General features: G+C 38.2%; 1 protein-coding gene across 1 annotated transcript; it reads right to left on the reverse strand.

Moving 5' to 3' along the window:
• Nucleotides 1-622: 622 nt before the first annotated feature.
• On the reverse strand, nt 623-14,664 carry cers6 (ceramide synthase 6). The gene is made up of 11 exons (XM_034134403.1): nt 14,469-14,664; nt 13,354-13,459; nt 13,124-13,254; nt 8,160-8,217; nt 6,245-6,295; nt 6,048-6,140; nt 3,557-3,685; nt 3,183-3,289; nt 1,926-2,082; nt 1,725-1,748; nt 623-791 (listed from the first exon to the last, which is right to left on the reverse strand). The coding sequence occupies exons 1-11, from the start codon at nt 14,636-14,638 to the stop codon at nt 627-629; spliced, it is 1,191 nt and encodes a 396-aa protein (XP_033990294.1). The 5' UTR covers nt 14,639-14,664; the 3' UTR covers nt 623-626.
• Between the last annotated feature and the right edge of the window lie 20 nt (nt 14,665-14,684).

Genomic DNA, 14,684 nt, shown 5'->3' on the forward strand with positions numbered 1-14,684 from the left:
CATCTGCAAATATATTTATAAGAAATAAATAACATCAAAAGACAAAACATAAGAAAAAACACACCCCCAGTATGCCAGACTACTGTATGTTAAAGTAGCATGCTTACACCATTAAGTGAAATGCTTTTATTCATTGGCTAAACAAAGAGTGGGTTGTACCGAAAGGAGTGCTTTGATATTTCACTGAGTGCAGTTTGATGCAAATATATAGATTGAGCAAGGAAATGAGTAAAGAATGAAATTGATAACAAAACTGCATTCACTTCCAGTACCAGACAGGCAATGTTGTTCATGTCCACACACACACACACACACACACACACACACACACACACACACACACACACACACACACACACACACACACACACACACACACACACACACACACACACACACACACACCACACACACACACACACACACACACACACACACACACACACACACACCACACACACACACACACACACACACACACACACACACACACACACACACACACACACACACACACACACACACACACACACACACACACACACACACACACACACACACACACACACACACAGGTTGATGGATGGTGTCTGTAGCATGGCTCCAGTGTTGTGATATCAGATTGGTCAGTGTTCGTCGGGATATGTGGCCCCTGTCAGGTAGCCGTTGGTCCCGTGATTTTTGTTGGTCCCGTTGGCGGTGCCGCTGCTGCTGTGTTGTTTGTGATTGGCTGGGGGAGTTTCCTCCTCATCAGAGCTGGACTCGATGTCGCTGCGGTCGTCTTTAGACACCTGCAGAAATAACAGGGGGTTATTGGAGATTAGATTTTTCTCATTAAAATTCCTTTCTGTGTCAGCATCTGCAGCAGCCATGTGTGGCGGTAGTACAAATGGGCCTTTGTGTGTCCAACCAGTAGGTGTTGTGCCAATCAATATCAGGCTACACGCTGTAAAAGCCATGCTAAGAGACCTCTGAAACATGACATTATTGTGGCTGCAACTTTATTGATCAATCTTGCAGTTGTTATTCCAAATGATTGCTTTATGTTGTGTTTTTTAAAGGGTATTTTTAACTGATATCCTCTTTGTTGATTGCACTTATTTAACGTTGCCTTGGATAACATTTTCACCAAAATTAAATGTAATCTTGTTTTATGTCAGAAAATAATCAACATTATTATAATCACAATTTCCCAGCATCTGACTGTTTTTTTTAAGTTGAAATCCTTAACATAAATACATTACATATACATTTAAATAAAAGAGAGAGGCAGCAAAACCTCAAATCTTTTCAGAAAATGTCTGGCAATTTGGCTAGATAAATAGATGAATTTATATAGTTGTTGTTGATTAAAAAATATAATCATTAGCATTGACATTATATCATTAACCTCCAACTAGTAGATGCTGGGATTTACCCCCAATAAGTGAACATTTGACCTGCTAGTTGCACTAGATAAAAGGGGGAAAGTGAATATCTGTGCAAAATGTTATAGTAATATGTAAAATATTTAGTAAGATCTTTCAGTCCTGAACAGCGTCGTGGAACTGACAAATGCACATTAACATACCTGAAGCTAGGCTGCAAGCATATGCAATGATTAGATAAAAAAACTGACAGAATCATGATTTATGAAACCAATACATGGCTGCCCAAGACATGAAATTAATCTAAGCACACAGTACAACAATGTATACGTGATGTTCCCTTTTGAGGCTACTTACATGCAACGGATTCCATTTTCCCACCTTGGCGGATGCAGGTAAGCAGAAAGAATAGAAAGGGACAGTCAAAAGTGGCTATTGACAACACTACACAGTATTTATTTATGAACTCGCAGCAAAACAGCCTATTATGCAACAACAGGTATAAGTGGAAAGATTATGCAGAGGGGCTTGAAAGAGGAGCCGAGTGTAATGACTCACCTTCCCTTTGGAGATGGCTCGACACGCTGTCTTCACTATGAGGTAGGACCAGAAGGAGTGAAGCAACTGCAGCGAGATCAGAAGCAGGTTGAAGACCCACCATGACGGGTAGGGCCCTACAATCTCCCAACTCTCGAACAAGGTGGTATTTAAAATCCTTCCATGGCAACAGAGGGAGAGGGAGATAATTAACTTGATGAGTTCAATTAGAAACACAGAAGGGGGTAAAAGTGCTTTCTCTTAACAGGGTAATTATAGTCTGTGCTGAGGAGCAGGTAAACAAACAGAAATGTGTGTGTTCGTTAACAAATCTGTGCAAGTGGTTTATAGTCCAATTCATGGAACAAATCTAAATGTAATTTAAATTACTAATTGATTTAAAAATCAGAAGCCTGGTTAAATATATCCCTGAGACAATTCCTGCAAATGACTGTCTGTGAATCATCCTCTAGATACTGAAGCCATGGCAACAGCTTTACAGTAATGACAACTTTACTATCGGTGTGATGGGGGCTCACTGAAACGTAGTGTAGCATAGAGTGAAACACAGGTGTGGAGCTGTGGGGTGTTGGCTAAACCTGTTTTAAGGATGTTTGAATTATACTAATTACAAGCACCTGTATTTCAGATAAACCTGAATTATTGACAATAAACTTGAATCTAAATGCCTTAAATATAATTTTTGTGCTGATCGAAAATCAATGGTATATCAAGGAAAGCAGACACCTGCAGGCGTGTTTTCACACTAAAGGTGTGATAACACTGCTGCTGATGGCTTTAAGATCACTGCTGTGCACACTTTCAAGGACTAAGACTGATTTGTGTTAAGAAATAACATAAAACCCTGAAAGAAAATAAATGTAAAGCAGCATCACAAAATGCTGAAAGATCCTTATCAGAAATAAAACCCTTTGATGTTTTAACAATAAGATGAAAACCATAATGTGTTGCTTTTCATTTGCCGTTTCCTTTGGCTTTCTTCAAGGGGTTCAAGCTGCTGTATCCATAGTAACTATTACTTAGCAACAACATTCACAGAGTGTGTCTGCAAACCGTTGTGGAGAAAGTAGTTGAAAAAGCACTGAAATCTTTGTGGCATTGACAAGTTACATTGGGGATGCCAAAAGTATCTGTGCTGCCCATGTGTTTAGGCCTCTGACGGTGACTGTATTATAAATGACAGGCTAACATTATTTCAGTGAAGTCGGACTTCAGAAAGATGCTAACCATGACACACATATACAGAATTGCACTTACCAAACAGGATACACTGCCAGTCTGGAGCTTATGAAGATAATTGCAAACATTGCAAACAAGAGGTTGCACAGTATCTGACATTTGGCATAGTTTGCCATTTTGGCAGCCTTTGTAGAAAAAGAAAAGAACCAATCATTAATCTTGAGAACAACTGCTTGAAATATCTCTCAAAGTATTTATAAAATGAATATCTTTGAAATATCTAAAAAAAGATTTTAAATGGTCTCCAACGAAGAGCATGCACCGTGCCTGTATGATTAAGTGTTTCATAATGTACATGATATTAGACTGCAGTTGAGTTTAGATAAAGTCACACACCCAACCATGGCCAAATTCTCCATCCACAGGCTTTTTTTTTTCTCACCCATCCTCACCTCTATTAGCACGTCGGCTGCATCGTGGAGACACATGACCAGCGCTCCCACTCGGGCCATGTTGTTCACGTAGGAAAAGGTGATGAGGGAGATTGTTGCAACATGGTGCAGGAACATGATCAGGAAATCCTAGGGACAAAGTTATCAAGGAAATGTCACACAACTAGAGTAAGCACTGCCTCGTGGCTGTTTGAGTCACTGCATGCGGTTCATACTCATAGCATCTAGTGCAGTTCAGACGTGTCATGAGTCAGACGGACATGACTGCACACACCATAGCAGTTTGTTATTGCAGTAATACATAATAGTTTGTACTTAAAAACGGCCAGGCAACTTCTGACGACTGAATACTGAGTAACGGCCGCATTGTGTGTACGTCATGATTGTGGATCAATGTCTTTTAAAATAAAACCTTTGTCTTGGTGAACCGTGTTCGTCATGTACAACTGGGATTGGCACAGCGCTTTAAAAAAGATATTAACAGTAATGATAAGCCAATGATTAATACCCACAAAACAAACATAGCAAACACGCCCTCAGTGTCAGAGGAATGACGAACACTCTGTGGTGATGCAAGTGTGTGGTTGGATTACGTGTTCACTTACTGAATGTGTTGGTAATGATTTATATTGTGACAAACTGGAAAATAGCCATTTCGAAATATGTTTGACATCTGTGGCGGGGGAATCATTCAAGACCTTAAGTAAAACATACTCCATACAAACAAAATTCATTTAAATGATGTCATTATTACTGACGCATTAGTCAGAAAGCAGTATTTTACTGTTGTAGTTGGTCATGGTGAAGCTGCCTTTTAGTGATTGTATATACTGTATGGTAGTTTTATTTATGACAATGTATTATATTTTATAACCACATCATATGTAGAATTCTATTTGCATTTTAAAGTGATTGGTAACTTTAGATTAAAATAGGTTATGTTAAAATACAATAGAAATACTCATGTGTAGTATAGTACTTGCAGCAAATGTTCTTAGTTACATTCCACCATTGTTTAAAAATGAATCAAATCTCAGTAAAAAGATATCAAACAAAAGGACATTTGAACCTGAGCTCGCAGTAATCTGAAACATACTGTATTTAAAAGTCAAGTATACAATAGTAAAGCTTTAGTCCTGTTTTGTCATTTGGTTTGGGCTTGCCTTGAATAAACTCCAGGAGACTAGGGGTGCAGACAGGTGGCACAGGGAGGCATTCCTCTAGCAAATCTTAAGAAATGTCTCAGCTCAAAGCAACCAGAACCAGTCCAACATGGTGACAGCATGAGGAGGAAGATGAGAAGGAAGAGTAATGATGCAAGATACAGAATGAAAGCAAGGCAAGAGTGTGCAGGGAGAACATACTGGAATTGGCAGGGGATGCAGAGGACCTCCTCAGTGTAGTGCTGTGCATGAAAAAACTGAAAGGAGAAACAAAAACAGACAACATGCCAACAGTCAACAAAGAGATGACAGAGTGAAGGCATACACAGCATGGCATCGTGGGGGCTGCTGCGAGTGCGGTGAGTGAAGTGTTGTTGTGGAGAGGGGAGAGCTGGGATGGACTGGAGACAGGAGTACGATCATGGCTGGAAGGCATGCAAATTGATACTTGATGAACCAAATGTGAAGCAATATTCATGACAAAAAAAAGGAGATGAAAGTGGGTTGAAGAATGTTTGAACAAGCTGATCTCAGTTCTTAGAAACCCTGACTAAGTTGGACATCTGGAACTTTATTTAAAGTACATTGTGCATAATGTGTAAACAGTAGTGTGTGTATACATCTGATTGTAAATAAGAATGTAAAGTTAATGTCAGTTGGAGCAGCTTACTGGAAGCACGAGTGAATACATTGTGAAATAGTGAATATAAAGATGAAAATACTAGTGCTACTGTGTGTGTTCTGATCCATGAAATATTTTAGGATTAAAAATGAATGCATCATAAATCAAATCCTCTTTTCTATTACTTTTCTTTCAATGAAGAATTCTTGCCTGGGATAATTATCTATACAAATACAAGACTAAACTTGAAAAACGTCATATTTGAATATTTTCCATCACCACACATCATACAAGAGCACAATATTTTGCTGAAAAACTTTACACAAATAGTTGAGGGAGTTTGATAAAAGTTTGAGTGAAGTTTAACTGAGACCATTTCTGAATGTTGGAAAAAGTGTTAATCCTTTATGCGCTCGCATCAGTGAGAATATGCTGAGGCAGAAAGCAAATATGGTCACAAGCAAACAGACTAAACATTACAGAATAATGGCCGGTGGACAGAAAAGCAAATAAAATGATGTCCCTTTTTTGCGACGGAACTACTTGCAATGGCATAAATAAAAACCAAAATGAACAGAAATGTCTGTATCCATCCCAAAATAAGTAATTTAAAGTGTCATATTTTGCATTACTGTAGATCTTTTTCTACGTTTCATGTTATTAGAGATGCGTGATGTATGTCTTGGTGTCTTGCAGTCATTCTTACCTTCCTCCTGATGTCTGTGAATTGTGAAAAGAATAAGGACAGGTAGAAAGACAGCTCCAGTATATAATAATAATGGATGTCCACAGTCAGTGGCTGCAAAAGATGAAAAGCAACAAGGTTAAAATAAATATTTGAGAAGTGGGTAGTAAGTAATCTTGCTATGATATTTGAGTATGGATGTATTAAAATCCTTTTACCTGGTAAGGGTAGTTGTACCAGCACTCTTTAGTGTTCCAAAGCCATGTAGTCTGCAGAAAATAAAAACAAATTAAGTTAAAAATCAATAGTTTTTAACCTAAATAATATAAAACTAATAAAACAAGATAATAACTTAAAGTGACAAAGGTTAGGCCACCACTGTAAAACAATTTGCTGTGAAAACTCCAGGGAGAACGCTCCAAAGACTAAAATCCCTGACAACATCTCATATGTTACATTTTAATAAAGCCTAGAAAGAGCAGGCTCCATTAACAACAATATACATGCAGTGATAGGCTGTTCCCACACATACAATTGGAGCTAGTTCAATTTGTAATTTCAGATCCAACACATAAATATCAATGTGAACAATGAACAATGAAAAATTCCCTTGATGGATTCTGAATTAAATGAAAGTGGTTTCTAAAATTCTGAATAACTGGTTTGAGAGATGTTTTTATAGTGCTTACCCTGACATAAAAGGAAGCTGGAGTAAAAAGGAACAAGGGGGTGGGGGTGGTCAACCTCATATTAGGTTATTATTCATAACATAATACCATCAAGACGGCAAGATAAATGGTAACTATGATACATAAGAATGAGTTATAAGCAAACAGTGACCCATCGCTGTTACTGAGTTTACGTCTCCTGCACTCCTCTGCAGACCTGCTCTATTAATAAATCCCACGGAGACTGGAAGGAGCCTGCAGCGGGGATTGCCAGGGAATGAACTATTTTCACAAAGTACTTCATCATGCAACTTGTGTCTTTGAGAGATTTTTGCTATGGCCTTTCCCTACTCTGCGATTACACCAATGACAAAAATGTGTGTGACTAAAACTTCTAAAACAAGGAGAGCTGAACTACGCAGACATTGTGGTGACATACATGAGATTATTGAGTTCAAAGAGTTAACATTGGCGCAGAATGAAAAAGTTAGAAAAGTGCTTTGAAAAGAGAACTTCAGAGATAAATGTTGAGTCAGGGCTACCATAGTTTTAAAGGTAAGCATGCATGTAGCTAACATTAGCCGTTTAAGCTAATGTTTTTGCTAGCGGACGCAGAGGATAGCCTATCTAGAATAGTAACGTTCAATGCCAACACTGCAGTTGGTTGGGTTTTCTATCTTAGAAACAAAATAGTCCTTCAAAAGGTTACAAACCTACAGAACTGTAATTTTTACTCGTTTTGATAGTTATTTGGGTGTTTAGCTACAAAATACAAGTGAAATGTAAAGCACGCTAACTTTAGGCGCTAACTGAAGCGTATATCATTATCACAACCGGAGCCTTAAAGCCGCCGGAAGTAGCCTCATCATTATATAATTTAGACATGTTTTACTGTTAACACTAAGCATCTTTAATTCACTTTAAGGCAGTATTTTGTCCCAATGCCCATTTACCAATACGTTTTCAACACCATGTTCATCTCAATTGTTGTTTTGCAGCAGACATTAAAGTAACCCTGCACATACTTCATGGATGACACCTAACAATAGCACAAACAAACATTGACTTCCATAAGCAGACAAGCACCATAAAAAAAGCACAGTTCATTACTGAGCGCTACATACTTGGAAAAATGGATTGCATATTTAATGAAAGGCAATATTTAGCATTGGTAATGCTTTTTATTTATCAGCTCATTTTCTGCTCTCCTTTTCTTGTATGATCCATTATTAAAGACTACTTTTTGCACTAGGCTTTCTTACAAATTGCCTTAAATGAGTCCCATACACCATCCATTTACTTGCCAGCCTCATGACTAGGCTCTAACCATAAGATTTCCATGCTTGCCATGAACTTAATGTGAAGTAGAGAAAAATGTATTTGAACTCAGTGACTCATTCTAACCATAGAAGTAACCTAGTCATAGCAGCACTCTGGTGCTCATCTGTAAGTAAGGAAAACTTACCTTTTTAAGGAAACGCACTCCATAAGTAAATATGTATAGATAGAATGTAAATCTCCACCTGAAAGAAATAAGGAAAGAACATATAATTAAATATACATTTCAAAATGTTCAACATTTAATTTGTTTACATTTGCGTGACAATTTTTAGTTTTTTGGCCATAACTGCAGTGGTATTAGTAAGCTATGGGCTAATGTGGAGGACATGCTCCTTAAAATGGGCCCTTAGCTGCGTGCAGTGTGTGTTCAACTATTTTCATTCAGCTTTTTTTTCTTTCTCTTTTCCAATTAGATTTCTCATTTTTAATCCATACTATAATTTGGGACATTGGATTGAGATGATTAATTTATAGAGAAAATCAAAGTGTTAATCTGCTAAAACCAATAAGCAGAGAATAATACAGCTGCATCACATCCTGAAGTCAAACAACATACAGTAAAAACACAAGTTTACCAGGGGATGTGAACACAACTTGTGGTATCCTACTTTTGTACTTCTGTTCCTACATTTAGCACACTCAGTGTGGCTGTCATGCCTGTAATCAAAGATTTGAAGTGGTGTGAGGTCCTCTTATTTCCTATCAAACTCAAACCGGGGTGAGTCACTGAACCTTCCAAATTGTGAGTGAAAAAGACAAGACACTCGAAAATGTCCCAGCCCATCTTGATTCGAGCTTTATATAACCCTGCACATAATGTACAGTAACTACGGCAACACAATGGTAGGGAACGTTATAATGAGGTCTGGGCTTACAGGCAGAGAAGAGAGTGCTTCAGCTGACACTTCAGTGATCAAAGCCTTGCTGAGCAGGGTGATGTGCATATATATATATATATATATATATATATATATATATATATATATATATATATATATATATATATATATATATATATATATATACTGGCTTATAACAGTCAGCAACTGGGAGGAAGGATTTAAGACTGGTCTAATAGCAAGCCCCTTAACTACACATCACTGGAAGTTGCATCAGACGATACCATGTGTCTCTTTAGGGAACAAAAGCTAATTTGTCTGTATGGCTTGAGTTGGTTTCTTTTGTATTGTCAGAGCATTTCACAAAATAGATATGTTTAGAATTGTAGATAACATATTTTTTCCTATGGGAGCCTTAATTCTAGTATATATAAAACATACAATTCTGATTACAATGCAATATCATTCAGGGAGAAAAACTGAGGAGGCACAAAACAAAGCTTCACTTCTGGGACATCTGATGACTCCCGTGGCAGTGACGGAAGCTGTATAAGCTGTCATGTGAGACAAGGTTTTGCATACTCAAAGGTCGTGCCGTGTGGTTTTTCCGGCTGAACTCAAATCAAACACATTTTGACATCCACAGCCTCTAAACAAAACATGACACGAACAAAAAGAGAACAGGATAAATCAGCTTCTCCGTGCACGCACAACAGAGCTAGTCATTTTATGAGAATGTTTGTTCAAGGTTTTCAGTTGTAGCTCCGTAATGAATGCTGGAGAATCTCTAAGCATGTTAACACAAGGCCCATGGAGACCATTATTAGCTGCTCTTTGTGCTTGATCAACACTATTGTAAAACCAAATTAACTAAATTAAAGTCTACCTGGCACACAGTAAAGACTGTTGCATGGCAACTGGTTCATTGCGCCTGCAAGAGTCTGTTTCAAGTGCTGTTGAATCGCTGCTATACATGTACAATCACAATGACTCACACCTTGAATTCCCGTGCATAGTTTTTCTTCCCCAGTCAGACACAGATGTTCTTTTTTGTCATTGTGTGCTACGTTTCTTTTCAAGAAGTCTTGATTAAGATATTTTAAATGTTAAGCATATTATTATTATAGAGCTGCCGTTTATTTTCTATAATTATTGTAGCAGAAAGTAGCTAAATACACTTTTATAAGCTGGATATTATCTGTGGCTAGCCAAATTATGTGTAGTGTTTTGATTAACTTGGCCTATACACCAACTAAAAACTGTAGGTAATGTGGCACAATAATAGGAGGTTTATTTAAAGTGCTGTGGTACATAACAGCATCTTTTATAATAGCTTGAATACATTAATTAACCATTCACCATATAAGATGATCATCTATATATCATCACTAACAAATGTACGTGTTTGCAGAAGGCAGAAATTGTAGCGGGGAGGGGGGGTTCTGGTTGCTTTGAGCTGAGACATCAGAATGAGCACAGGTCTACTTTTTGTAATAAAATGATATCAAGCGGACAATGTTTGATCATTTAATTCCATGATGTCACTTCTCCAGGTGGGTAGTGTGAATACCAGTTGGCTGCAACTATTTGCATTTGGATGGTTTAACATCACAATTAAGTCATGAAGCTCACGCTTTGATAAGCATTAAGTTGTGCAAAAACCTTGATATATATTTAGTCACTGCCTTTACTCCCCAGGCAGTAATGGCTGTTCCTTCCACCTTTGTTTACTCGTCTAATTTGCGTTTATTACCAGGCCTCATTAAAAAAAATCCAAATGAAAAAGCTTGTTCATAGCCAGTTATTTAAATGTGGTAAAAGATGACTGCAACTAATTTAAGAAAAACACGGGTGTGGCTGTCCTCCCTAAGAACACATGTTAATGGCTCATCTCTCAGCTGTCCTATAAAGCTTTGGCTGAACACAAACATGCTTATTAACTGCCGGCTTGGTGTCTGCCGAGCTGCCTTTAGAGAGGCGTGCAGGCGGAAAGTTATGAAAATCATAGACCCAACATATCAGTCACAGGAAAAAATAAGGAAAAGCAAGAGCATTCACTTTTGGGAAATGCACTTATTTTCCTTCTTGCTAAGAATAAAATGAGTAAATCTGTTTTTTGTTATTAATCTTCTCTACTAACTATTGGAAGGAAAGGGAATTAATATATAACAATTCCTTAAAATATCAAATATGGTTGTAATATATTATATCTGACTTTTTTATTTAAATCTAAAAAACATATGTCAAAACCTATTGAAAAATATATAATGTCAAAGAAATACACTGTATATCTTATCACATATTACATATCCTATTTATGTTCTTTGTACTCAGTGAAGTAGAGAAGAGAAAGGATTGAGGAAGATGAGATGAGACAAGAGGGAGTATTGAGGACATTAAAAAAAATGTTTCTTCCTCAGCCCGCCCTGACCAAGGGGAACTGACGAGAATAGGGACTTTGAGGTGAAACTACAATGAAAAGACTGTTCATATTAATTTGTCATTTAGTATCACGTTCAATTTTGTAAACAGTGGTAAACACCTCTTAATCTGGATATGTTTTCTCGCAATGAACCTGTTTTAGGACATTCTGGAAAGATTTCAGGTTTCTGTTGTAAGAGAGAGGTTACTGTGGATGTCTTGAAAAACAAAATCAATACTTATACTTGTTGGAATTTTTTTTTTTTGCTGTAAAATATATCTTGGGAAAAAAGAGGCAGTAACAAAAGCTGGTAGAAAAACTCTATGCAGGGTCTTCATTATTTCCAGGCCACATGTGCACTGCTCTTCTCTCTGTTTGCATAATGAAAAGACTAGACAACAGATCAGCCATCTGAAAAACTGAGAGACAAAGAATGCTATCAGTCTGCAACAGCTGTGCATGAACGCCTAATTACAGCACCATCGCTGCTGGAAGGCCTGAAGTCGGACTGGTTTGGAAAATTGCACTGTAAGCAAATGAGACAGTATACTTAGCCAAACTACTGCAACAGCCTAATATCTCCTGCAGTCAATTATGCTGCATGCTGATAACGGCTTTGCTACAATTGTTACTTAGAGAGATAGAATGCCAGCTAATCATGTTCAAAAAGCTCAAGCAAGGAAGCAGTTCATTTTCAGATTCCTGTGTGATGTTGTAACAGGAGTCCAGTGGTTTTACCAGCTAGCAGTGTTGTACTGAGTGAACAGCAGCCTCAGGCGGAGCAGAGGATGTTGGCTCCCTGTGTCTCAAACTGCCAGATTGGCTGTACCGGTGTCTGACATGACTGTGCTCTGACAGCCACGCTCGCTTGATGGCCTTTAACATCGCACTGCTAAGTAACTACAATTTCCCTGATGGCAAATGCTTTACTAAAGATTAGCCATTTCTCCATTACAGCCTGAGAGGGTTTGTTGCCTGCACTGGGACACGTTTGACTATTATCGCACAGCAGCATCAAAACTCATGGGCCATGGAAGATACAGTGATGGTTTAATAAAACTAAATACTATTGTGATCGCTGTTAAAGTTTATGCTTTTGTTTGTGCGTAAAGCATAAATGGTTGGTGGATTAACTGATTAGTCAATCGACTGAGAATGCATTGGCAACTTTGGCTACCTTTGTTTCAGCAATTTTTCGGGCAAAAATGCCAAACATCTACCGGTTTTAGTTCCAATACTGTGAATTTAGGAACCTGTATTGTTTATATAATACATTTAAGCTGCACATGTTCTTTTTGACTACTATACTTTCTGGTAATTGGCCCATAAAGTTAAAATCCTATTAGCCTAGTAGTGGCTTTTTAATGGATAGTCTACACTACAATGAGGATTTGCTGCTTATCTTTTTATTTATAACATTTTTAACAGAACGTATTTCGGTTATGTTCTGTTGATTTGCCAAAATACATTATTCTGGGACCATTTTTAAGAGACATTTACCCTTTTTTGATATTTGGTAGATTTGTAAATTATTATTTGTTCTTAACAAAAGTTTTACATTACTGCCACCTTCCTATAAAACATGTTTTTGTGGATGAAGCACTGCAGCTTATATTAATTACTTTTCACCCATAGCTAAATAGCCGACAAACAAAAGAGTGATACATGACAGCAATAAAGCAGATAAGGTCTTCACTAATTCTGGAGAAATTAAGTCTGCGCTAGTTATTTTTCCTAAACTTTAATGTTATAACATGCATAGAAAATTGGCTTGCATCTCAGTTAGGGTTTGCTGTATGATAAGGTGTTAAAGCTGATTTTCCTTACATGCTTTCACAGAATCGTGCGAGGGTGCTGGGCTTCTCCTGGTTTCGGCGTTGTCTGAACCAGCGCTGGATGGTCCGCACATCCCAGTCGAGCTGTTTGGACAGACCCTCCAACCTTTTCTCGTCTGGATGCTGGCAAGACAACATCAACACGGCATATCTTAGTTTTCATTGTGGCACACATATCATTAGATAAAACATACAAAATTATGAAAAGAACACATGCACCACCTTGGTTATAGCAGTGAAAACCTTCTCCAGTATAGCGTTGGGTTGTGCTTTCTGTGGCCCGTTGGTTTGGATCTTCAGGCCCATGGCACATGGTCTTGCAATAAACCTGCAAAAATAAAACATGTTAAAAATAACATGACATGTATTGTTAGTATTTAGGGATAGGGACACAAGGCACCAGGAAGCACATGCATATCAAAACACTCTTTGCAGGTGCTGGGAAACAGTTGTCACATGGACACGTGCATCTGCTTGTTACCAATTCTTCTTTTACTCTAACAGGATATGACAATGTTTTGAACACAAGTTGTCTTCCCAGGTTATCTTGAGCATCTCTGGTTGAAAAGTCAGTATCATGTCATCATATCATGTCATATCATAGGCAGTGTGTGCATTTCTGATTATTCATTTGGTAAAACACAAGCTGGGATGCAGTAATATGCAAGTTGCTACCAAATGTAACTATCTAAATAAACTGTTTAAAATAAATGATGTATGCACAATCTCATGGATTTAACACATTTTAACTGATACATCATGACTGGTGCCTTCACTGTTTCAGCAGATCTTCCCTTTATAAATGATCAAACTGTGTGTTTAGGGACAAGTACTTAACGTGTGAGGGGTGTAGTGGGGCCTTACTCAATACTTATAAAAAATACTTCTGACCCATATATGCATGACTGTACCATCATGGCTTGATTATTGTACAATAATAATATAAGATGGTCATATCTGGAGCAGTAGAGTGACAACAAACCACCCGGATAAGTAAAAGGAGCCGGTCTCCGGCATGGCTCTTTGTCTAAATTCAGGTTTGAGCAGAGAGGACAGTAACTGGATTTGGGCAGGTATGGTAACTTGGCCGCACTGTGAGTGTATGTGTGCTCTGACAGATGCATCAAATGCAGACAGCGGGTAACGCTGCAGGCCTGCAGAAACAAGGATGATCAACCGTGGTGATTTGTGGGCTAACCAGATAAGGTGCCATTGTTTAGATAACAGATAGATAAACATGGACAGCGGGGTGTGCTGCCTGCATCATCCACCGGAGCATTTCCTCGACACAACAACCCGTACCACAGCCACCTGGATTATCGCGTGCTTAGACCCACCTTTCAAAAACCAGCCGAATCATAAAGATGCAGAATGCTAAAGGACAAGCCAGATACAGATCCTCGGCTTGCGGGAACGTTGCTTCATCTGTGTTTTTTAAATCAGCCCAGGTTACATTGTGGGGGAGCCAGAACCTCTCGTTCCAAAACCACGCCAAAATACCCGCCATCTCCCTGCAGCAGACACCGTAACCGGGGGGAAAGAGAAGTCGATGG

Source organism: Trematomus bernacchii, unplaced genomic scaffold (genome assembly GCF_902827165.1).
Source record: "Trematomus bernacchii unplaced genomic scaffold, fTreBer1.1, whole genome shotgun sequence".
NCBI classification, from domain to species: domain Eukaryota; kingdom Metazoa; phylum Chordata; class Actinopteri; order Perciformes; family Nototheniidae; genus Trematomus; species Trematomus bernacchii.